Consider the following 26,044-nt stretch of genomic DNA (forward strand, 5'->3'; position numbering starts at 1 on the left):
CATCAACCCGCAGCTGTGGCCATGGCCCGGGATGCAGAAGCTGGCCATCACCGCCATCGTGGTGCTCGGGTGCCTTCAGACAACCCCGCCGATCCGCATCACAACTGGATCCCCTTCGACGGCTCCCGCAACCCCACAGTATGGTACTGCACGCCGAGCTTCGCTGCGCTTGTCTCACTGATCTCTGTGAGTGTGCTTTCCTTTCTTGGACTTGGAATTAGTAAAGCTATGTGCTTTGCCGATTAATTTCTCGATATTTGATCTGTAGAGCATGGTAGTGCTAATGCGTAGGGGGATTACTGCACTAGAGTTTTCTGCGCTGTATTGAATCATAGAATGGTTAAAATTTGAAATGTTATAGTACCGGTTTGCTGCGCTATGGGATTCTCATGTCTCCCAAGAGATGGCACTGTTTTGCGGTGAATATAGTTTCACTTGCTGTGTGCTTTCGCTTGCATGTTAATCTGGGTTGACATAATGAAAAGTGGATTTCTTAATGAACTACCGATTTTGTTGCAGGATTCCTTAAATGAGGTCGGAAGTGTAGATGTCTTCTCGGATAAACTGTCTAGATCTTCGTACTCTTGCTGTGCTGACAAATTCCACGGAGTAGACCTAACAAGGATCAGACTTTCCTATTATGTGTGTAAGGAGACTTGCTAAATTTCAGTGGGAATATAATGAAGTAGCAGGAGAACAACTCTTTAGGGCTTGATTATATTACTGATCATCTGATTTTATTAATGATCATCTGTTAGCTTCTGGCGTGCTTTTCTTGTAAACATAGACAAGCATATTTCAAGTGCCTTCTACTTATTGTTCATATACAACTTGCATATTTCTAAGTAGCCTTGCTGAACAATGTTCAAGAAAAAAGAGAGAGAAATTTCTATTTTGTGACGGTTGGAAAGTAAGATAACGATCCAATATATGATAAGGGGTAAGTTTACCAAAAGGTCATCACAACCACTCAGCACATCTCATCCATCCAATCAAACAGAAAACTAACTCACTATATCCACTCTAATTCCACTAAACAAACAAAAAATTGAACCATCCGACCCAACCCAACTAAACAAAAAATTAGATTAACCTATAAAAAATAGAAATAGCCATGTCCCATCCAACCTTCCCTTCTAATCAAAGGCACCCCTGCACTATCAGACCAGACGGTACCCTTTCAAAAAAAAAAAAAAGACCGGGTAGCAGCGTGATTTTTTTAATATTAAATTTTTATGGCAATTTCAGAAATAATATGAAAAATCATGAAATTTAAAAAATATCACCTGTTCACACGACTGTTTAGCAAAAAAAACAAAAATATAAAAGTTGTAGTGTGAAAAATAGAGTTTTTGCACTATGGTTGAGTGAAAAATATTTTTGCAAGACCAAATAGCAAAAATAGAAAAGTTTTTGCAGGACCATATCGTGAAAATAGTTTTCAAAGGACCATTGCAAGAAAAATAATTTTCGCTAGACCGGATCACAAAAATTATAATTTTCGCTAAACTGTCTAGCGAAAATTGTTGTTCGCCCGTGAGGCCCCATACCTCCTTCTCTCTATTGGTCGACGTCTTTGACACACTGTCTTGGTCGACGTCTTCGACACACTGTCACCGGGCATGTGAGGATAAGAGAGGCCGAGCGTGCGGGGTGGAGAGAGGCCACACGTTTGATAGGGAGAGGGAGGAGGCCGATTGGGAGAGAAGAAGAGGAAGAAGAGGGAAGAAGAAGAGGAGGGAGGAGGAGGAAGGAGAAGGAAGGAGGAAGAAGGGGGAGGAGGAAGAAAAAGGAAGGAGGAAGAAGAAGAGGAAGGTAAAAAAAATATTTTTTTAATTATGGATTAGAAAGATTTAATTATGGATTAGAAATTATGTATTTTGCTTCATATGTATATATGTAAGATTTCATTACGGATTAGCAAAAATGATGGTAGGTTATATTTTAGGTCACGAAGAATTTATTTTGAGTATTAGGTTAAGAAAATTATATATATATATATATATATATATATATATATGTGTGTGTGTGTGTGTGTGTGTGTGTGTGTGTGTGTGTGTGTGTGTGTGTGTGTGTGTGTGTGTGTGTGTGTGTGTGTGTGTGTGTGTGTGTGTGTGTGTGTGTGTGTGTGTGTGTGTGTGTGTGTGTGTGTGTGTGTGTGTGTGTGTGTGTGTGTGTGTGTGTGTGTGTGTGTGTGTGTGTGTGTGTGTGTGTGTAGAATTATGAGATAAATTTGCTAAGTTCATCAAATTAAAGAGATGCAAATTCTTTAGAATTAAATATATGTAATTTCTTGTTATTACTAATGAGTATACAAAATAATTGTATAATTAATTATATTATCTCATATTTAGGACTGTAATATTGGTTAGATTTTAGGTAACCAAGATTATAATAGGTCACATTTCAGGGAAAATAATTGAGCATTATGTTAAGCAATTCTAAGTTAGTCACATTAGATAAATGTATTTCTAATTAATAGGGGAAATAAGTTGGTAATTTATTTGATATATTTTTATTAGGTCGCAGTTATGTCAAACTCTATAAGACTTAGAGTTTTCTATAGAAATGGTTAATTCCATAACGGTCCATCTGGTGTTGATTTGAGCAATTTTTCGTTTACCGTCCTTGAGCATAAAAACCTTGAGGGTACAAGGATGAAGGAGATAAAAATGTTGTTCACCTAATATTTTCAGCTGGACGCTGAGATTTATTCCGTTATGGTGCAATGCATGTGGAGTCGTACGTTAGATCCAGTTTTTTAGGACTTAAAGCCGGTGTATGGGATGAAAAAGTGGTTGAAATGGTTGGAGTGGTGCAGACAGCGTTTGGCCGAGTTCAATATCTTTGTGCAAGCATTTCCAAGAGAAGTGTATGACAGTAGCAGTCCAGCGACACCGGTAGAAGAAGATGATTGGTGGGGGCATGCAGCGTCGAGGGAGGAAGTTGAGCAAAGGCAAACGGGTGAGCCAGAGGTTGTTGTGCATAGAAAGGTGGCAAAGGTTGAGGGTCAAGCTGAAGTAGGGGAGAAAATTGAAGAAATTGTTGCTAAACTTGAGAACGTGAACCGTAACGCAAGCTATGAGGAAGATGCTTTATTGCAATCTATACATATGGGGGATGATGATGGTGTTGATGAGGATGATGAAGGCAATGAGTCGTCTAATACTGCCATCCCACATGAATGGAACATGCTTGACAAAGCGAGGATGCAAGTTATGGTGAATCATGATTCCCCTTGGGAGTATGGTTTAAGTATAGTTCACCTCAATCAGGCCTTCCTCAATCGATCTGAAATGAAGGATGCAGTTGCACGACAGGCAGTGACATCACATAGAGAGGTGTGGGTTGCTGTCTCAAGCCTAGAAAAGTACAATATTAAGTGCAGAACTCCTAGATGCAGCTTTATGTTCATGCATACAAGCTCCAGCATTCGACCCATTGGGTAGCCTATATAGTGGTTCAGTACAGTTGTAAGCTGCAAAATGTAGGTCAAAAGCACCACAACCTCACTACTGCAATAGTTACAAATGAATTGTTCATTGAGATTATTCAAAAGTGGGACATGGAATGCTCATTCATCCAACGAGCAATATTACAACAGTTTAAATATGAAATTACTTACCAAAAGGCTTGGCGTGCGAAGCAAAAAGTGTTATAGAAGCGCTGGGGTACCTATGAGGCCTCTTATTGAAACCTACCTTGTGTGTTTCATATTAATAAGGAAAGAAACCCTGGCACATACACCGCTTTCAAGGAGACTGAAATTGATGAAAACCAGCACAGGATTTTTCAACGTGCTTTCTTTTCCTTTGGTCAGTGTATTCAGTCCTTCCAGCATTGCCATCCTTTGCTTTGTGTGGATGTCACATTATTGACTGGGAAGTACAAAGGTCGGATTCTCATTGTAGTTAGAGTTGATGCAAATAACCAGATACTTCCTTTGGCATTTGCGTTTATAGAGGGTGAGAGCAGGTCGAGCTAGCTCTGGTTTTTTAGTGTCTTAAGGTTGGTGTTATCCGTGATCGACCTAATGTTTGCATCATACATGACCGGCATGCTGGGATCTTATCTGCTATAAAGACACTGCAAGAGGATTCATGTGAGCTGTTCCCATGGCGTGACCTACAAAACAGGTGGTGCATGTGTCACATAGGAGAAAATTTCTACAATAAATTCAAGAGTAAGGCACTGATGGACATACTCAAGAGGCTGTGTAGCCAGAACCAAAGTTACAAGTTTGATGCTGTGCAGCCGGACCACGAACGCACAAGCAGGAGAGGAATAAGAAGCTGCATACTAATGATGACACTGTACCAGAGGTGCTGTCGCTTCTTGGAGAAGGAATTGACCCTCCTAATATGAGAAGAAGGTCGACAAGAAACATCAAATGTTTCTCGCACTGGATCGAGGCAGAGCCAAAGGAGAAGTGGTCCTTACTCTACAACACCAGAGGTGCTAGGTTCATATACTGGGCTTCCTTTTTATCGAATATGTGTATTATGTACTAATATGTTTGATAGTTTATAACACATGCATTCGGTTGATATATTTTGGTAGGTATGACGTCTTGACTACCAGCACAGAAGAGGTTTACAATTGGGTCATCAGAGGGCTACATGCACTCCCTCTTGCTACAGTCGTTGAGGGCATGTTGTACGACATGATTAGGTACTACCAAAAGAGGCATGCTACCACTATTATTCATTGTACAATAATGCATACACTGTATGCCAGTCGAATAATGGAACACATGCAAAAGAAGAACAAGAAGGCAGTAGAACAAATGGTTCGTAGCATGAGCGTCAATGAGCGCCACTTTGAGATAACCCTAAGATCAAAAGGAGAAGTGGGGAGCGATACCAGAATTGTCACTCATGAGGTGAACATAGGACAAGTTTTGAATGGATGGTGCGAATGTACCTGCAATAAACCAAAGCTTTTACATGTCCCATGTTCTCATGTGCTGGCTGCATTATCATAAGTGGGTGTGGGAACCTCATTATATGTGTCACAATTTTACTTGAAGAAAAATATGGTGCAGACCTGGACTGGGGAGTTCCATGGATTCGGTGCACATGGTGACTTCATAGTTTATGATAGATATATGCTGATATGTCTACGCCTATGAAATTCAGTGCACATGGTGACATGCCCATGGGAAAGGTGGTCGGTCACAGACTAGACGTATTCGCAATGATATGGATCAAGTTGAAGTTGGTGGGAATGTGAGGAGGTGCAGTGAGTATGATGAGTTTGGTCACAAGGTAAAGGATTGCCCACAGTATAATTGCAGCGATGCTGGAGTAGAGCCATCCACCGGTAGTCTACGTGGGAGAGGTGTCCGTAGAGGACAAGTAGTGCACAAGATTGGGACAAACTAGGAGGGATATGCTATCTAGGAAGTATGTGTTTCTATAGTTATTTGTGTATGATTTAAGTTTGTTTGCGTATTATTTATGTTCCTGATGTAAGAACTATGTGGTCATCTATTTATAAGAACTATTTGTTACATGTTGTTCCTATTAATTGTTGTATTATGTGTGTACCATCTGTGCTACCTTTTTTGTAGGGATGGAGTCATCGTACAAGCTTCTGGACGTTCTTTGGATGAGCGTCACCGTGGCTTCTTATAGGCCACGCGTGGCCCTACGACCGTTCCTATGTTGCAGATCCGTGCACCACAAAATATCTTGGTGACTTCACCCTTAGTGGTTCAGCAGGTTGTACACATGGTTCAAATTTGCTTGCAAGAATATTTAATTTTGTATCTTAACTAATCATGTGTTGTATTTGCAGGTTGGCCCACACAGGACTTCTTCCTCTTGCACGAATGACTCAGGCCACAGATGATGACGCCGGTCCGCATGAGGTGGTTGAGGGTGCGGATGACGACAGCCTCCAGGAGCGGTCATAGCAGTTCCTGTTTGACCGTTCCCTTCTTTCGGCTTTGGTGGACCGGTGGAGGCCGGAGACACACATGTTCCATATGCCATTTTGGGAGATGATAGCTATGATGTAGGATGTTTCCATGCTCACTAGGTTACCAATTTCTGGTGAACTGATCAGTCCCTCAATCACCCCACTTGGTTGGCAGCAGGACTTGTTCGAGAGGTTTTTGGGAGTTCTACCAGAGGCACTACACAGGGGTGTTTTGCCCATTCAGGTAGATCAGAAGCACAGGTCCAAGAATAGTGGTTGGAGTAGTTCAAGGTTAATAATATTTTTTGTTGCTTCATTAATTTCATATTGTAAGTGGTTTTTGCATTTATTATTGGTAGTAACAATCAATTGAATTATGAAGGTGGAGAGGCTAGCACATGATCCCACAGAGTACTAGGTTGCCCAACATCTGGAAGCTTACCTGCTGTGGTTGTTCGGTTGGATGATGTTCACCTCCACCCATGACAACACTATTAATGCATGTTGGATAGCCTATGTTTGAGCTATTGCTGACGCAAATGTCAAAGAGGTTCCTCATGTATCCTGGGGTTCAGCCGTTCTTGGCGCCACATACCACGCCATGTGCGAGGCCTGCATGAGGGCACACAAAACGTCCATTTTGGCATGGAGGCCTGTACTACTCTAGCTGTGGTCTTTTGAGCACTTCCAGATTGGATGACTCCTTGTGCATCTTATATACTACACCCAGAGATGTATACCGACGATGGCATCGATAGGCCAACTATGGGATCACTTTGGACACACCGACAGGTACACAATTTAAATTAATAGAAAATTTTGTATGTCTTATAGTGATTCCTTAACTTAGATGAACTATAATTTTTTAGCTGCAGTGGGCTAGAGTGTAGGTTCGTGGTGAGTATGAGGCTTTTATGGAGCAGTTCGACCACCTGAGGCCTGATATGGTCGTTTGGGTGCTGTAGATGCATGACTTGGTGCTCCAATTATTCATAGGCTGTTGGATATCCGCACTATGCTATAGGGACTCGGCGTTTTGGATGATGAGGAAGAAGCTGGTGTTTGACGTATTCTTTGAGGACTATGTCGTCCACCGAGTGATGCGCCAGGAGATCATAGTTTCACTGGGAGACCATGTTCCTACTACCATGCACACGTGAGTTATAATGTTAGCTACCTTGTTGTATTATGTCTATTGAATTTCTCTAATTTAAACTCCATTTTAGGTTGTTGACAAAGGGGCCACCAAAGAGCCTAGTTGACCTGACCAACATGATGCAGCCCTAGGTGCAGCAGTGGAGCTAGGCTCTTGTGGACGTGATTGATTATGGTGCACCTTACGATGACCACATTTACCAGTAGTACCTGTAGTGTACACTACGTGGACTCGCACATGTCTCATTTGTGTCAAGGAGCCACCACATCGTCCCTCTACTAGCACTGTTGCAATTTACTCAGGACACGCAGGAGTGTCGCTGCACCTTGCGATACGTGAAATGTTCAAATTCTTATTGACTTTTATATTCACATAATTATTAGGGCTAACAATTTCTCATATATGCCAGTCTAACTTGGGGAGAGAGATTCACACGAAGGCAACGAGTTCGGCTACTAGGCTGCGTGAGCATGGCACATGTTGTATGGCGTTGGAGGATATCATTGAAGTGTTCTCCCATTTAGCTACCAAGGGCCGACATATCATGGAGTGCACATCATGCTGGCAGCCCAACACCATTGTACGCGACCCGTCGGCCATGCGTTCCATGCAGAGGCTCCCACGACCTTCCTCAACCTGGGGCTCGCGCTCTAACCAGGCAGGAGGCTCTGGTTGGACCATGCCTCTGTATGTTCCTACGGCAGGTATATCATGTCTCTTTATTCTATAATGTCTAACTTATTACACATTATATGGGAATACTCACTTTTTTTTTGCATGATGAATTGCAGGTACTTTCCACATTGAGACCACATTGGTTTTCAGGAGCTCACCGCACTCCAGTGGAAACCCGTTCTTTGACTTCGGAGGGGCCTCCGAAGATATCATGCACCCATGATGCACCGTGCCTCTTTCTCTCTCCGTCGACTTCACACCACAGATTTGAACACATGGTAGGATTCCCTGAGCAACACCTTGCCATCATTGATGTCTAAAATAGGCCACGATCACCTACTCTATATAAGGGTGACCCCAAGGACGAATATACTTTAGTGCATACAAACAAACTACTTCATCTCCACCACAATCCCATTCATGGCTTTCGGGTCCGATGAGGGTAAGGGCAAGATGGGCCTTTACGAGCAATAGTGCGACATCCTTGATAGATGCAAGCGTGAGGACGAAGAGCGAAAGAGAAATGAAGACCCAAAGCAGAAGAAGAGGGAGATGGAGTTGTAGATAGAAGTGCACGGGGCACACATGCCACGGTACGACTGCGGTAAAATAGCAAGCATGAAACCGTTCCCACTTGCCACGGCTGCTTGGTACCATTGTGGGGTAAGTGTACATGACATCCTACCGTGCTACGAATTTTATCTAATTCAGGTGCAACTATGAATAGTATGTGAACAAAGAAGAGTATGCGAACATCAACTATAGCTATGAGGAGGCTGAAGCAATGAAGCGCGCGAATGTTGAACGACCGAACATAAGTCTACATAATCTCAATGAAGAGTGGTGGGATAAGTATCTCACTACATACGGTAACATGCAGGTTGCTAAACAATACGTGTGTGGCCTACCGGCTGTGGCGGGGCCTGTGGTACGTGGACTGGTACAAGGGTACGTGTGCTAGGAATATCCTGTTGATAAGCCTCTATCTTTTACACCAACCCAGTAGATGTTTTCCTACACCCGATAATCTATTTTTCCATAAGACATGCTTCATTTAGTGATAGGTTACTACATCCCATTGTAACTTATCGTAGATTGTGTAGGAATATGGTATGAGTCGGTGTATATTGTCTTATGTACTGTAGCCACAGACATGCAATGAATTCTTACGATGAGCTTTTTGTGTGATGTAATTTACTTTCATCAATGAAATGGCCGAGATTTATCATTATACTAATACGTCTTTTTTAAGCTCAATGTTTTCATAGGATTCACTGTCTTCCATGCAGAGACAACAATAACTCCTTACTGACCTTTTACAGAATAAGAGGATCATACCAAGCAATAGCTTATATAGAGAATCTCTGCCAAATATCAATATCACAACTTTTATAGCTTCCATAGGAATCCCTGCTCATTTGTCCTTGTACATAATACTTCCATGCTCCAGCTCCCAACCATATCCATGCACTCACTCCATGCATCATCCCTTAGTCACCATAAATAACCCTACACTAAACTATATATAGACCACTCATTCCTCAGCTCTCTCAACTACAATATCTTCTTCATATTAGCTCTACCAAGCCCACCCAAAAAATATTTTTTTGCATGCATAAAATATAATTTAAAATAATTTTCATTTACAAGATATTTTCGTTGAATGGAAAAACTACGCGATATTTTTGCGAAACCAGATGTAAAAACCTATATATTTTTGCACTATCGTTCAACGAAAATTCTATTTTTCGATTTTTGGCAACACGAAAATATTTTCGCTATTCTTAGCTCGAAAATTATATTTTCACAAAATGGTCGCGTGATTCCTGTAGTTTTCGCTTTACGGTTGTACGAAAATTAATTTTCACTGATCGGTCGCTCAAATAGGTGATATTTTTGAATTTTGTGATTTTCCATGTTATCTCTGAAATTACCCTAAAAATAATATTAAAAAATTTCGCAGCAGCGCTAGTCCTCGAGCACTTGCCCAGAGTGATACCGTACGGGATTCGGTTTGGAAACAACCGGCGGAGATAACAACTTGTTGTACGGCTTTGACTCAGTAGTTCTATTCGGATCGTAATATGAGTCCAACTCCAACCCTCTCTGTTTGTTCTATATTAAACAATTCAAACCCACCGGTGATCAAAATCAGATTGCTGTGATTTTGCAATCCGCTTCCCCTCCTCAGGCACAAGTCGCTGCCTCACCTCGCTCCAAAACCAAAACCCCAGCGGTGCTCGGGTGTGGGAGGTGTCTTGTCGCAGGGCGATCAGGGGTGGGAAGCAGTGAATGGACCTGTACGCGGCGAGCCTCGACGCCACGCGGCAGCGGAGGGCGGCGGCGGCGGCGGCATACGTCGCCGACGGTCTTCGAGGCGTGGCCGAGCGCGGGGTGGTGGCCTCGGACGCGGGCGCGGGGGCAGGGAAAGTGGCTGCCGTCGCGTGTGGCTTGGTCGGCGACAGCGCGCAGGGGATGGCCCGTTTGGTCGTGGCAAGGGAGGAGAGCGGAGGCGGCGAGGTCGGGACGAAGATGTGGTCGGCGCCGCCGACCGCGCGCTACCCGCCGCCCAAGCGGAGGGCGGTGTCCGCGAGGCGCCGCTTCCCGCCCGGCTGCGGGAGGGACGCGGCCGCTCTGCTCGCCGGCGCCGACGACGGTTCGCCATTCGGAGATGCATGCGCTGACGGTGGTTCTGCTCCACCGCAGAAGACGGATGCCGCTGCTGCTCCTCTCGCGGGCAGCAAGGACGGTGTGCTGTTGGAAGCGTTTTCTCCCACCGCTGCTCCCGGTGCGCTGGGTAAGGTGACTGCTGCGGATGGTGCTGGTACAATGGCGGACGGCGGCTGTCATGGTCCAGAGGCTGGGGTGGCGAAATCATCGGAGGCTTCGGGCCGGAATGGTTCACAAGGTATCGCACGGAGTGGTTCACAACAGTTGGTACCAGCAATGCGTTTGCTACCAAAGCCGAGGAAGGTTTCTGCCAAGCGTAGCTTCCCGCCTGGGTGCGGGAGGGTTGGAGCGTTTCTAATAGCTGGCAGAGGCAGTAGCCAAGTGTGTTTGCCGTTGAAGGAGGAGGCGGTGGCAACAGATGGCGCAATTTCTGCGGCAGACCGAATTGTGTTTGCGCCATGCAATGGTGCTATTGATGCAGGAGTGAAGGACGGGGAATTGGAGGGCGAGATCTGTAACAGCCCGTTTTCCAGAATTTGATTTGTCGGAGAAATTGAATAGAATAAGTCCATTTGAAATCTGTTTATAATTAATTTTCCCCAAGTTTCCCTTCTGTGCGCTTGTTGTTTTTGTTTCCAGATAGGTGTTTAGCTTTTCTTGCCTCTTTGGTTTTTCCAAGAAAAGTAATTAAATATGACAATGACTATTAGGTAACTAATATATCTAAGGCATCATAGGATTTCTTGCAATTATTAGGACGTATCTCTGTCTCCGGAAATGAGATTATTGGATGAAAGAAAACTGTCCGTAGGAGCTCAAGGTATCTTGTAAATAAGAAAGTTTATCTCTAAGAATGAAAAGAAGACTAAAAAACAAACAACACCTTGATATGCACACGGAGCCTAGGACCCCTGCAAACAATGAGAGAAAGGAGCAAAAAAGAGACACAAGCCATTGCAACTAGAGCAAGCTGAGCAAAAAAGTCATCAGCTAGATTTAGATCTATCTAGTCTAGCCACCCCTTGTAACAGGCTCTATTCAATACAAGATAAACATAGCATAAGATTAGGGACTATTTATTTCAGCTGGAGATTGTGAAAACAAGCTTGTAGATTTTATATTATAAGAAGCTGAATTGTAAGAGCTGGATTGTATAATCTGTAGAAGCTGGTGGAACCCGGATTACTCGATTGTTACAATCTAGGGGCTGCATTGTTACAAGCTGCATTGCGATAAGGATCTATTCGTTTCAATTTGCAGATTATAAATAACAATCCACAATCTTTAGCTGAAACAAACATGGCCTTATTATCCTAAGAGAGACCCGAACATGTATAAGCCCCTTATGTATTTTAATGTAATTCGTTTACTTGAAGCATCCATTTTCTATTATACAAATTCGTAAGATCGACAGTTCATCAATCATCGATAGCTGGTGTCGTCCGTGGGGATCATGACAATAGACGTTAAAGATTCTGCACAGAACATGCCGTCAACTACACCAGCACCGAAGACTGGTTTTTCGGATGAGGGGTTTTACGATAACTTTACCCCTCCTACCGACAAACCAGTGATCGATCAGGTGGACTTCGGTGAGGAACTCTTCGGCGACGACTCCAGTGATAAGGTAAGTCGATTTATGGATCAATTAGCCAAGGATTATGACATTGAGTTCAAACCATTGGGCTGCCAAGACAATGATGAATTCCCTATTCATCACAAGCCGAGAACCTCCCCTATAGCTTCTAACAACATGGATTGTCAAGATATCAATCCAGAGCATTCTGACGAGAAATTCATGATGGATTTGGACACTTTTTCTAATGAAAATTAACCCTGAGAAGTCTTCGCCATCGAAGATGGGGGTGATGGTCTGGGTAACCATGATGACAATCCAGCAAATATGCAGGGCCCTTTAGCTCTGCGTACGGGTGAAGGTCAGCACCAGACGAGCACACCTCTCCTTCAACCTCAATGGAGCGCCGATTTTACCATCTCCCAACCATTAGCAGGGGGTTGAACACTTTAGATTTATTACCGCTAAGAGAATCATTCTTGTACAAGAGTCCTTTATGCGTTTGCCGAGTACAGATTTGCAACCCCAGCCAGTAAGGACTGGATGAACTCACGATCGACTTAACGAAAGAGGTCATCATCCAGACTGAGAATTCTCACCTGGCCCTAGCCGAAAACAGTGCTAACTGGGGTAGGTCATGTAATTCCCCGTTGCAAGACATATCAAACTCGGAGAGGTGAAACCCTCAAAACAAGGCTTCCCAAGATGACAACCGGTTGAATAACCACCTTAGAGCCTCGCCAATCAAAGGTCATCTAATCAATTACTTACGTGAGGTTATCGACAGCCAGCAGAGACGACCGAGGACCTCCGAGGGGGCTTCATCTACCCCCTCAACAATCCGATCTGAGGACATCCTGACATCGATCAAAATAGGACCGATCCTCGACCCCCGTGGGTAGAACGCCTAAGGCTGCTGGAACCAAGTCGGGTGCCATCAATGGATGCATGACCTTCTCTCCAGATCTACATAATGTAAGTCGGCCGACAAGGTTCCGCCATGGAATGATCGAGAAGTACAACAAAAGTATGATTCTCGTTGAATTTCTACAGATCTATACCACACCATCCAAATAGCTAGTGGGGACGAGAGGGTAATGGTGAATTACCTCCCTACCGCCCTTGAAGGGGTAGCCAGTTGATGGCTTACCAACTTACCTCCAAGTACTATTTACTCATGGAAACAGTTTTGTGACGTATTCTGAGCTAACTTTTAAGATACATATGTTCGCACCGACACGAAAAATGACATCTACCGTTGCGATCAGACGGGGAACGAAATCTTGTGCGACTTCGTGCACCGCTTCAACTGATTGGGGAACGAAATCTTGCGTGACTTCGTGCACCGCTTCAATAATATCCGGAACAACATCCCCAAGGTTAATGACTATTGTAAGACCCCAATACCGGGATCTCCTGTGCCTCCTGTATCAGTCTTGGATCAAGTAGCTGATATGCACAGTAATAGTTGTAATATCACAGTCAAACTTCGTGCATAAGTATTATGGTTTAGAGTACAAAAGGTTACAACCCATACTATATATTACAAACCTGGCCGAAAGGACAACATAACACAGCGGATTGCAAAAGCCCAAGCCACAAGTAGCTTAGGGTGCGAACGTGACTTCTAAGACTAATATCCATCCCCTCCTTCACCTCCAGTGGAGTTAGCATTAGCTTCCTCATATGAATGACAGCAAGAGTTAGTATGGAAGGTACTCAACAAGCCCTATACTACTTCAAGGTGTTTGATAGATGCATAAAGGGGTGATTCAAGGATAAGGCTTTACGGTTTAGTATTAAGAGTAAAGTAGTTTATGTAGGTATCCAATTGCATCATCTATGATTAATTTTAAAACAGTTTAAAGAGTTCAAAACTAGGCAACAAGCTGTATCTGGGGGTTTCTCGGTCCTGGGAGGGGCTACGCCTCACTCTGCAGTCCCTATCATCTCATCTGGTGTAGCTCTAGTTCTACACAGCTTCTAGGGGATTGGGCAGGAGCCTCATCACACGGACATCTAGTGCATACACTCACTCATCAAAACATATGCACACAGAGACTAGTCAAAAAGGTTCTACGTTCACATGTCCATGACTGTGGACATGGTTATTCGAATAGATTTATACTCTGCAAAGGTTGTACAACTTTACCCACGTGATATGCTCAGCCTCCAACCGTTGCAAGCGGAGGAGCAAATCATACCGAGACACTTTAGTCACCTTTCCTGCCGGGCTTTTCTACGAGATTTACCCTCAAGCGCCAAAGTCCATGTACTGAAGGACAATCCCCTTTTTAAGCCTAGGCCGATACTAGAAACCTACAAACAGAGGGACATATGGACACTTAACTGCTCGCTGCTCTCAGCCTTCTAGTATGATGCCCAACTCAGTCTAGTGAAGGAAAGTCAAGTCCTGCACATTCAGGACGCATGGTTGCATGGGTGTTGCTAAGACATAACTGCGAAATGACTCGATACTTAAATAGCTAAGACAGGTATGTTCCATCAATGAATACCACAAGGGTAACTCAAGCCCCTAAAAACATCCTCGTCCAGAGTACTACTCTACCTGCCCCTACCAAAGCAGTTTTCACCTATTTTTACACATCTCCCACCATATCCCACATGGCATCAAGGATTTCACAACCATCACAGAATTCATAACCATCAAGGATCCATGGTATATGAGTTATCATTGATAGCAGTAAATTTTATCTCTGAGGAGAGGTGTTTTAAAAGTGACATCTCTGAGGAGACATATTTATCATAAGCATGCTAGATATCAAGGTATCGTCTGTCATTAATATAGATAACAACAGATAATCCTAGGGTGATATATATTTTGGATGATAACATTTGTTGCATGGTAATTGTTTAATAAGATTAACTACTACAAGCAATATGTAAAAGTGCAATACATAGCACGTGCGATATAAGTCCAATTTTAGTTGAACATGTAGATTAGTTGAAAATATAGGTTCAATATGATCAAAGAGATAGGACTTTCCTTCTCTGGATTTTTCTTATAATTCTTGGTTGTAGTCACGATCCTCCTCGTTCCTAACACTTCCCGTGTAGAACTCGCAGAAATCGTGTGCTTTTGTAATTAAAGCTACGATTAACAACTGGTTATACTAGAGAAGAATCAAATAATACTAAATAAAAATTTAATTTATTCCTAATATATATCATAATATGATAGATGAGTAGATCTTAATTTTAGATGAATTTCGATGAAATAATCGTCGAAATCAGAGACAGAACGAAGAAGTTATGGCTTCCGGAAGATTTAATCTAAAATTAAATTGGGAAATTACAAAATGGCACTATTCATAGGTGCGACCCATAGGTGGGCCCCACTGAACAGTAGCCTGGGCCCACATGAATAGTGATTTTGTGGGACCCACATGAACAATACTAGATTGAGCCGAATAGTCTTAGATGGGCAGGGTCCGACCCTGGATGGGCTGGGCCGGGCTTTGGGCTCTCCACCATTCTGTTTGGAGTCTATTGCTATGTTAAGATGCCTTTCAGATTGAAGAATGCTGATGCCACATACCACTGGGGTATGCAGATAACACTCCATGACCAGATCAGCTGGAATGTCGAAGCCTACATCGATGGTCTCATCATCAAAACCAAAAAGAAGGAAGACCTCATCTCCGACCTACAAGTGACATTCAAAAACCTGTGTAAGAATTGAGTCATGCTAAACGCAGAGAAGTGTGCATTTGGAGTCGATGTGGGGGAAACTACTCGGTTACCGGGTGTCCTACCGGGGAATCGAAGACAATCTTATTGAAGAGATGCAACCTACCAAGTAAGTGCGAGAAGTTCAAAGACTAATCAGGTGCATGGCAGACCTTAGCCATTTTATTTTTTGACTCGGAGATTGACAACATGACAAGTTTGAGTGGTCAAAAAAGGCAGATGAGGCTTTCAAAAATCTGAAGAGGTATCTTTCTTCCCCCCTGTGCTAACTGCTCCCAACCCTAATGAAGATCTACTCTTATACATCACAGCCGAACCATGTGATGTAAGTGAGGTATTGGTGGTGAAGAGAGAGGTGCAAGACAAATGAGAGAAAAGCTAGAGACTGGTGTACTATATTAGTAAAGTATTTCACGGTCCTAAAGAATGGTACCCGTAAGTACAAAAGCTATTGTATGTTGTACTGATGGCCTCTCATAAGCTGTGACGCTACTTCTGGCCTCTCATAACCTGTGATATTACCGTACCATCAATATTCCCACTTGGTGAGATCCTGCACAATAGAAATTTAATGGTCGAATTGCCAAGTGGTCCATTGAACTTGGGGAATTAGACGTTTGCTTCGTGTCTCGAACAACAATCAAGTTGTAAGTACTCGTTGACTTCATGGCCGAATGGACATAACTCGATCAACCCCAAGATAACCATGACAACTTATTAGATGCATAGACTCAATTTTTCAATGGGTCGCTAACGCTACAAGGCACGGGGGCTAGGATATTACTAATCTCTCCTATAGGAGAAATCCTGCAATATGTTTTGCAGATCAATTTCTAGATCATGAATAACGTAGCCGAATATAAGGGTCTGATCGTTGGACTCTGAGTAGCTTCTGCTCTTGGCATCTGCCACCTACTTGTGAAAGAGGATTTATAGTTGGTGGTGAAGCAAGTTAGTAAGGGGTATGTCACACCCGGTTTTAACGGACAAAACCAAATACGGCTTATGTGTGCCTAGGATGTTCAACACACATAAAGAAGTCACAGGTGAAGTAGCAAAAGCAATACTTTTATAGAATAAACGTTAACTCTTACAACAATTGACATATATTGTTTTCTATATCGATATCAGCAGCGGAACAGAAGCACTGGTGCCTAACAATACCATAGGTAATGCAACTCTGCAGTTCCCGACTATTGGATGTATTACCCAATTGGCCGAGTCATAGCGAATAGGGCTCTGATCAGGTGGTGGAGATTCACGACTAGAAAAGATTTCATGCACTTGGGGGATCTTTCCGAGTAGGAACAACATTGCTTTCTATTCACAGGAATCTACCAGCTAGTTCAGGTCTCAGAAGCTAGATTCCTGATTACTTCTATTCCAATTGCTACTAAGCCGAGTTGGGGACTAGCTAACGAGGATATCTAATTATTTATTATATATTCTATAAATACGATGAATCTACAAGGGATATCCACTTCGCACATGGCATTTACTCGTTCTGATATAGTTTGTAACCACGATAGAGTATTTAAGGCATATAGATAGACATTGGGTAAGTAATCGTATCCGATACATATGTTATTCTTATAGTTGCCATGTCTCTCCTAGATATCTGGTGAATCTATGGTATGTGGAAAATACTCTCAAAGGAGTCCAAGTAGATTACACACGCCATGTCCTGACTACAAAAAGGAGGGGTGTAATATCTAGGCCCCTAGGTAAGTGGTAATTGTTTCGATGATTAATGGTAACCATATCATTGTGACTAACAAGTTTATTTAAAAGAGCAATTAAAAGATTAGTTCATAATATTGTTGGGTGATCTTGGTCCCTTAATTGAATGGTTGAGCGATCAAAGGATGTGAACTTCAAGATTAAGGACCTTCTAGTTCTAAGTGTCACAAGGAGATGAATGACACTTAAGTAGCATATGCTCTCTTTTGTTATTTCACCGTATTATAAAGAGAGGCTAAGAGTAGTAGTTTGACCTAGTTAAATCTAGATATGGTTGAATATACACTCATAAAATTCTAGCACTATGTAGCTCAGAGAAGCCTATAAATAAGTTGAAGTGAAGATAGAACTTAAAGAAGTTTGAATTAGATAAGTTCTAAAAACTCCATACTTGTCGGATGGTCCGCCGGTGAAGGCGTTGTAAACGTCGGAGCTTTTATCTCAGCGCTCTTGTATACGCCGGATGATCTAGCGAAGAGAAGTTGGCAACACCAAAGTATTTTTCAAAAGAAGGATTTCGAGTTCTATATGACAGATGGTCTGGTGCATATATCGGAGGCGTCGCTGGAGTAAAGTCCAGAGAATTTTTTTGTATTCACTGGAAATGGACTTATACACTCTGGATGGTCCGGCACATATATTGGAGGCGTCGCTGGAGTAAAGTCCAAATGTTCTATTCACTAGAAAATGGACATATACACGCAAGATGGTCTGGCACATATATCGGAGGTTTCACTGAAGCGTTTAGTGCAGTAATGGCTAGTATTGGGTGGACGATTCATATCAGATGGTCCGATGTTTGAAACCTATGCATGCCATATTATCTGACGTTCATAAAAAAATATGGGTGGTTGGGCAACGACTAGTTTTAGACCTCTAACCTATAAATACCCTATCATTTCATCTCACTGGGTAACCTTGCGATTCAGAAAAACTGAAACACTTAGTGTGGGATCAAGAGGCAAGGAAGTGCACTAGAGTGATTTGTAAAGTTCTTAATTGAAGATTAAGGACACCATTAGTATAAGGAGAGTAAGTGTGCATCTAGTTATAGCCTAGACTTGATTTGGGTCAAGTGAAGCTATTGGCTTATTACTCTAGGTGGTTAGCAACACCTAGCCGGTCTTAGTGATTTATCTTGATGAGCTCTTGGACTTCTTATGGGAGTCCCAAAAGAAAGTTTTGTGCTTGGTTTGAAACCCGTCAATCTGGAGATATAGAAGTGGCTATTATTAGGGAGCAGTAGAGTCTTGGTGACTTAAGTGGGAGCGATATCCTTAGTGGATGCTCCAACGAGGATTAGGGAAGAGTGTCAACTCCTCGATACCTCGGGAAAAAATCGGCATCTCTTTACCTATGTCTTTACTTTTCCATATTTACTTTAAGCATTTACTTTCTTGCAAACTTATGTTCCTAATTCTTTTCTTGTTGTAGCTTGCATATTTTCTTACTTAGCATTCTATCAAATTTGATAATTGTAGTTGTTTTTCTATTCATCTAAGATAATGTTCTTTACTTATTCTAGAGTTCGATTGAAATAATTTTAATTAGGGCCCAATTCAACTCTCTCTTGAGCCATTCGATCTTTTCAAGGGGAGAGGGGTACATGCAAATCACGCCATTTCAAGCCTTTCAACAGCAGAGCAGCTTGTGCTTTCAAGATCTACGAAGTTGCAAAACCCTAGATCAAGCCTAGTCGGGTAGAAATCAGATACCCAACGAAGATTCCTGATATAAACCCTCATCATCTAACTAAGGCTTAGAAATAAGAACACAGAGCAGTCGACCTAGATCCTTAGGACCAGATACACATATCCCCCATATTGTTTATAACATATATTCCTAAGTTAATTAAAGTAAGACATGATATAAGGTTATTATCCTTCGAGAAAACTGAACCTGCGTAAATCCATATCTCTTTTGCAATATTCTTTTATAATCAACATGTATCTCTATTTTTACCTTTAAATATTTCAACAATTGTTTACCAATCGTCAACACTCACCCTACTCCATTTTGTCCTGTCCACGCAAGCTCTTTAACATATATGTTAATTCCTCTTTGCTCTATTCAATCGTTTAGGCTAGCTTGTCTTGTTATTTTTGTGGTGCTTAGTTGGTGGCTTGGTGGGTGTGCTCATTTCGATATCACTTACACATGTTCGATTCATTTCGTATTAAGGGGCGCTCAGGGTCAATCTATTTCGTGGTATTATGCACGCTATAGCCCTAGATCGGTAAATGCGGCATTTGAGGTTTCAGGAACAAGGAATCGATGGGTGCTATAGTCGTATGGCATTTCAAATCATAGTAACCACTGCACAACTTTGGCGCGGAGAAACCAAAACCGATGCATCAACCATGGACTACAGATCAACTCGCAGCTACGAGGGGATTGCTTATCATCGACTGTTGATCGACTAGAAATCATTGCTGACATCCGTTGCGAAATTACCACCGGTCAATTAGCATCCACCACCATGCAATGCGGTACACCTGCTAATTGGTAACTCTGCGTTTACTACACCCTAATCGCCGGTAATTTATTTACTGAGGGTAAAGTAACGTCAGTTCGCCGTCAATTGCCAACAAAAGGAGAAAGAGAAAGAGACTCAAATTTCAGAGGAGGAAAAAAAAAAACAACAAGCTTGCTAGTTCGTTGCTCGCACCTGATCTGGCTTGCGCGTGCCCAACGGGTGGGTCGCTTTGCCAGACGCCAAGTGCCCGTTCGGTGGGATAATTTCATAATTTGTGCACTCCTATTCTTTATACTAGTCATACATTTACATTAAAATTTATATTAGAGGGTTAAATGAATAAAAAATATATAGTATATGAAAGAATTAATAGATGTATGAGAAAGATGGACGGTGAGCCAGAGGGAAGAGATCCTCTAACTTTGCCGAGCAGAATCAGAGAAGCACAGTACATGACTTTAGTCCAAAGTGAGCAGTTGGATTAAAAATAGACGAACTAAGAATTGCAAAATCAGAAAAGCACAGTACCATGACTTTAGTCCACGGTAAGTGGTTGGATTGAAAATAGACGAATTAAGATTTATGGTATAGTAAAATTAGTACAATATTTTCCCGGCCCGTATTCAACTGCACAGCTGTTCACCCTCTGCAAAATACTGTTCCCTGACTTTACCCGAACCGGTTCCGAGACAGAGTCACAGAGTGCGTGCTTGCGGAGTTGCATTTGCCCGTGCCATGTGCCGGCCCAGCCAGGTACATCTACAAGTACACTACCAGACGTGGGAGTAGCAGCAGCGCCGGTCCTCGGAGCACGAGCCCGGAGGCCACCCCCTCTCCTTGGGCCCACCCACTTCTCCTCCTGAGGCACTCGTCGCCGCCCCAAAACCAAAATCCCAACCGCCTCCTGCACCACCTCGACGTCGTCGTCGTCGCCGGTTCTTGCCGTCCGAGTGGTGAGTACCTGCTTCCGTGGTGGCCGTCGCGTGTGGCTTGGTCGGCGACATCGCGCAGGGGATGGCCCATTTGGTGGTAGCAAGGGAGGAGAGCGGAGGCGGCGAGGTTGGGACGAAGATGTGGTCGGCGCCGCCGACCGCGCGCTACCCGCCGCCCAAGCGGAGGGCGGTGTCCGCGAGGCGCCGCTTCCCACCCGGCTGCGGGAGGGACGCGGCCGCTCTGCTCGCCGGCGCCAACGACGGCTCGCCGTTCGGAGATGCACGCGCTGACGGTGGTTCTGCTCCACCGCAGAAGACGGATGCCGCTTCTGCTCCTCTCGCGGGCAGCAAGGACGGTGTGCTGTTGGAAGCGTTTTCTCCCACCGCTGCTCCCGGTGCGCTGGGTAAGGTGATTGCTGCGGATGGTGCTGGTACAATGGCGGACGGCGGTTGTCATGGTCTAGAGGCTGGGGTGGCGAAATCATCAGAGGCTTCGGGCCGGAATGGTTCACAAGGTATCGCACGGAGTGGTTCACAACAGTTGGTACCAGCCATGCGTTTGCTACCAAAGCCGACAATGGTTTCTGCCAAGCGTCCCTTGCGGCCTGGGTGCGGGAGGGTTTCTGCCAAGGTGATGAACAAGTCTGGTAGGAGTTCATGCAATGTTGTTGCTGAATCTTTGGCTGAAGATCCTTCGAAAAAATATCTGAGGGGCAAGAAAGTGTCTGAGAGTCCTAGGATGGACAGGGCATCTTATGATGTTCCAGCGGGAGTGTCTGGCTCTGGAAAAGGTAGTATGATGAGAAGTAAGGTCATGTTAACACCTCGAGAAGTAGTAGAACCTACCAAAGTGACACAGGGAAAGGAGGTTGCCACAGTTAGGGGCTCCTTTGGCCCCAGGAAGAAGGAGAAGGTAAAAGATTCAGCTCATCTTCTGATAAAGGTTGCCTCTGCACGCACATTGGGTAACAAGGAGATACTGAATGATAAGATGGTTTTCTACTTGGAAGATGATGACATTTTGGAGGCACTAGCTGTTCAAGAAGGAAAGCTTGAATTGTACGTCAATAGTTCCTCAGCTGTTCCTTCTATGAGGTGCCAAAGGCAATATGGAATCCAGAATCCGGATGCTAGGAGCAAAGTCAAGATGATGCGCAAGAGGTTTGAGTTTATATGGAGGAGTCTAGCAAAAGCTGTGGAGCAGCACTCATTGATGGTTAGGAGAATTGACTTTGCAGCAGGTAAAGCGATCAAGAAATTGCCGGGCTTTACCAAACATGGTCCTATTGTGGGAAAAGTTCCTGGAGTTGAAATTGGTGATGAATTTCTATATAGAGTTGAGCTGGCCATTGTTGGCCTCCACCGTCCATACCAGGGAGGCATTGACACAACCAAAGATAGAAATGGCGTGCTTATTGCCATAAGCATTGTTGCTTCTGGAGGTTATCCTGATGAATTGTCTTGCTCAGGTGAATTAATATACATCGGTTCTGGGGGAAAGCCTGCTGGTAAGAAGGATGATGAGGATCAAAAGCTTGAGCGTGGGAACCTTGCCTTGAAGAATTGCATCGAAACGAAGACTCCTGTCAGGGTGATTCATGGCTTTAAATGTCAGAATAGAGAGGAAGGCATCCATTTGAGAGCCAAAGAAATCTCAACCTTCACGTATGATGGGCTGTATCATGTGGTGGGATGGCAGAGAGCAGGCCAACGAGGATCAAAGGTGTTTAAGTACGAGTTACAAAGGATTCCTGGGCAACCAGAACTGCCCCATTGCAGCAAAACTGCGATCATGCGTTGAAGACTTGGCCATCGAGCTCATCATATCAGACTTTATCAACTCCATTTTTTCACCGGTACACTGGAGCACATTTATCTTCACCGTTCTTCCCACTCTGTCATTTAGTAATGTTTATTTTCTCTCTTTTTTTAGGCGTGTATGTTCTATTGTTCTGCATGATCAGTTCACCTCTGAGGAGAAAGCTGCCGAAGATTCCGAGTTCTTTGCTGGTCGCATAAAACCGTCGTTTCAGAGATTGCTGAAGCAGAGATTTCTGTATATAGAACACATTTGTGAAGCCATTAAGATTTCTGTATTAGGATACACAGTCTTTTGACCTTGCAACTTTTTCGTCATGCTGCATATTTTCTGTGATATAATTTCTCTGAAGGCAGACAATCTTTACAGAATGAAAGAAGAAATTGAACTAGAAAAATGTGTTCTTGTCCATCTCTGCACTTCCGTTGTACTGAAAGGTATTCTCTAAATGATTCGTTCAGTTACAGGCACGGTTTCTGTCAGACGGATCATCTGGTCCTGGCTTGTGGATTGTTCCTATAACATCATGCTGTGGCTCAAATGATGTGCAGAGTAAGTTTCTATTGAAAGACAAGACTGATACTGTGCATATTAAAGAGTTCACTGCCTCTCAAAGTGCCGATGGGGAGAAGGGTCAAAACATTAGTGAAGTATGCAGATGGTACTCCAAAATGCAATCAAAGCGAAGAAAGCCGCTGAAGCATCTGAGCTGATGCAACGAGAGGTGTAAAATGCGGACTGCTGCAAGAGAGTTGTTTCTGGTGTGATCGTATCATGGGATTGCGCACAGAAATTAAAATTTCGGTAATTTCGGTGGGGGAACAAAATATTTTATTCTGGAATTTTTTCTTCATTGATATATAGGACCCACAGAGCATAGGACAAAAATGATCGAACTATTCATAAATTTCGTGCTTTTTGCTAATGAAAAAAATTGTAAATGAACTTGAAATCCCTAATTACGCATGATGATGCTCCTAGGAAATGAGCGTGGTGGCTCTTATAGTGGTTCTTTTGGCGGTTTAGCTCGTACCTGACCTGTGCAACGACAAATGAACACATGACGTTTGTTTGAAAGAGTGGTGTGCTGAAGTTCAGGGTTGTAAGATCAACAGTAATAAAGCAATAGCAACTCGGGGGAGTCTCCTTGTTATGGAGAACAAAATAAATAAAGCAACAGCAACAAAAGTTTGTTTCCAAGAAGGGTGTGCTTAGCCCAGGACTGTGATAGCAACTGTAACAAAGCAACGTTTTTGTACAAGATTGATTCATTTTCACATGGCAAAAAAAAGGTCACAAGAAACGTTAATACAATACATATCAATATATTAAAAGAAAACGTTATACAACATAAAAATGAGCTGCTGGTGATTACAAAGCTCCATCAGATATTGTCCGCATCGCATGCTGTTCAATGGCCAGCTAAAGTATGCAAGTCTCTTCCAAAGTCTTGAGCTCTGGGTTACACATCTCAGTCGCTGATGACGTTGAAGGAGAACTTGGACAGCAGGTTTGGAATCCCAGATATGATTGGACCATAAACCTGCAAACGAAACGGTGATCGATTAGACGTTTACGAGGAGGCTGGGTCCTGAACTCTTAGAAACTTTGGTTGATGATGCAGTATCCAGGAGACCTGGGCGTTGTTATGAAGCTGGGACAGAGGCACGGCCAGCAGCTTCATGTTCCTCGGCACGATGAACTGCCGAGACATCGGCAGCCTAATGAGGAACAGCTTGATGCATTCCTTCAAGGAGCAAGGGAATTCACTCAATTCAGGTTAGAAGAATGGCGAGGAAATGAAGTATGGATTTACCAGGATGCCATTTTTTTTTTCTACCTTCGGAGTGCGAAAGTTCGGAGGCAAGTATGGAAATGGAACGGCCTCGAATTCAGATCTCCACCACATCCCAATGCACTCCCCAATCTACTCGATAACCCCGGCGCAAAAAGGAAGAAAACAAATCAGTAACATCCTACGTTGGTACCACAGGATAGTATCACTGAAGTTAAGTAGTGTTAACATTTCTTCTCGTCCTCTGACAAGTTTACCTGCCAGTCGTCCACATCTTCAGAAGTGGCCTGGCCGTCGTCGACAACTGATAGCTTGCTCGAGAGTTTGCGCTTGAGCCCTTGGACATCTGAAACGCAACAAATCTGTCAGCCTCCAGGTCACAAACCACTGATAACTATTACTACCTTGCTTCTTTGCAAGAGATTTTACAGCACAGTATGACAATTTCTCTGTTAGGAAGTCCTGGAAAACTCTTGCGGAAACAAGGTACCTTCCTCTCCGGGCCTCAGGCGGCCTCCCGGGAGCACGAAAGAGGAGTTCCGGACTTGCAGCAGCAACACGTGGGGATGATCAAACAGATCCACCTGCAACCAGACCACCAGACAGAAATCAGATCCCGGTTGCCAGGGCAGGACGTCACCAGCAAGATCGTGTGAACTGGTTCGTGTGATTGTGCTGCTCAAACAGAGCTAATGCAGAGACAGAGATGAAGGTAGTACGAGTACCAGGAGGACGCCGTGGACGCTGGTCCGGAGCCCGTGAGCCGCGAAGCTGCATGCGCAAGCACGAACGACGCACAACGCGGAGGTGATCAGTGGCAGTAGCAGCTTAATTAGCGAATCGGAGCTGCCAAGAACAGGTAGGTAATTTCGACTCACTTGGCCTTGAGCCGAAGAGCGCGGTCGGCGGCCGTCTCGACGCCGCGGGGATAGCCAGAGGCGTCCTTGGCGCCGAAGTAGTAGCGGCTGAGCGGGTATATCTCCACCCCTTGCTCCCTTGCCGCCGCCGCCACTGCCGTAGGCGCAGCCACCTCCTCCATCTCGAGCCCCATGAACTTGACTGCAGTCAACCGATCGATCACCGGCGCCGGGCGCGCGCGCGCGCGTTTATATAGCGATGCCGCGAAGGGAAGGGAAGGGAAGGGAAGGGAAGCGACGCGAGGCGCACGGACCCGCTGGAGAAAGGCGGAAGATGCGAGGGGAGCAGAGGGTTTGGGATGCTTCTGCTGCCGCCGGGGAAGAAGGGTTGGGAAGGCGCGCGACGTGGCTCCCGCGGCCACGTGGCGAGCGCGCGTGGGAGCCAGGGAGAGGAGGGAAGTGGGGCCCGCGCGTCCGTCCCCACTCGCCAGTCTTCCCTGCCGACAGACTGCCGACTCAGGCAGGTGGAGTATATACGTAGTACGTTGTGCTACGTATGGATAAGTGGGCCCATGTGGGGTTAGTTGACCTTAGCAGGTGACGGACTCGTGAAGTCAGAACATTAATCTGTGACAGGAGGTATAATATTATGTAGTCGGACACGGCAGTAAACATATTGTTCACATAAGTATTATAGCATTAAATGTTATCTACC

The 26,044-nt window shown here is 44.0% G+C and overlaps 2 protein-coding genes across 2 annotated transcripts; one reads left to right on the plus strand and one right to left on the minus strand.

Moving 5' to 3' along the window:
* The first annotated feature begins 20,940 nt into the window (after positions 1–20,940).
* LOC133895109 (uncharacterized) lies at positions 20,941–22,659 on the plus strand. The gene has a single exon (XM_062335299.1). The coding sequence runs from the start codon at positions 20,941–20,943 to the stop codon at positions 22,657–22,659; it is 1,719 nt and encodes a 572-aa protein (XP_062191283.1).
* Positions 22,660–23,866: 1,207 nt separating this feature from the next.
* LOC133895724 (pre-mRNA cleavage factor Im 25 kDa subunit 1) lies at positions 23,867–25,813 on the minus strand. The gene is made up of 7 exons (XM_062336220.1): positions 25,351–25,813; positions 25,198–25,243; positions 24,963–25,056; positions 24,730–24,818; positions 24,518–24,604; positions 24,314–24,424; positions 23,867–24,220 (listed from the first exon to the last, which is right to left on the minus strand). Exons 1-7 carry the CDS (start codon positions 25,521–25,523, stop codon positions 24,149–24,151), a joined length of 672 nt encoding a protein of 223 aa, XP_062192204.1. The 5' UTR covers positions 25,524–25,813; the 3' UTR covers positions 23,867–24,148.
* Positions 25,814–26,044: the final 231 nt, after the last annotated feature.

The sequence above is a fragment of the Phragmites australis genome, chromosome 16 (genome assembly GCF_958298935.1).
Source record: "Phragmites australis chromosome 16, lpPhrAust1.1, whole genome shotgun sequence".
In the NCBI taxonomy this organism is placed as follows: Eukaryota; Viridiplantae; Streptophyta; class Magnoliopsida; order Poales; family Poaceae; genus Phragmites; species Phragmites australis.

What these genes read in the sequence shown, in the direction of transcription:
- LOC133895109 (XM_062335299.1), top strand. Translation starts at nt 20,941, where the DNA reads ATGGCCCATTTGGTGGTAGCAAGGGAGGAGAGCGGAGGCGGCGAGGTT.
- LOC133895724 (XM_062336220.1), bottom strand. Translation starts at nt 25,523, where the DNA reads ATGGGGCTCGAGATGGAGGAGGTGGCTGCGCCTACGGCAGTGGCGGCG. An exon ending in GCGTCCACGGCGTCCTCCTG is followed by an intron (nt 25,057 to 25,197) that starts GTACTCGTACTA and finishes GTCTGGTTGCAG; the next exon opens with GTGGATCTGTTTGATCATCC. An exon ending in CGAACTTTCGCACTCCGAAG is followed by an intron (nt 24,425 to 24,517) that starts GTAGAAAAAAAA and finishes TGCTCCTTGAAG; the next exon opens with GAATGCATCAAGCTGTTCCT.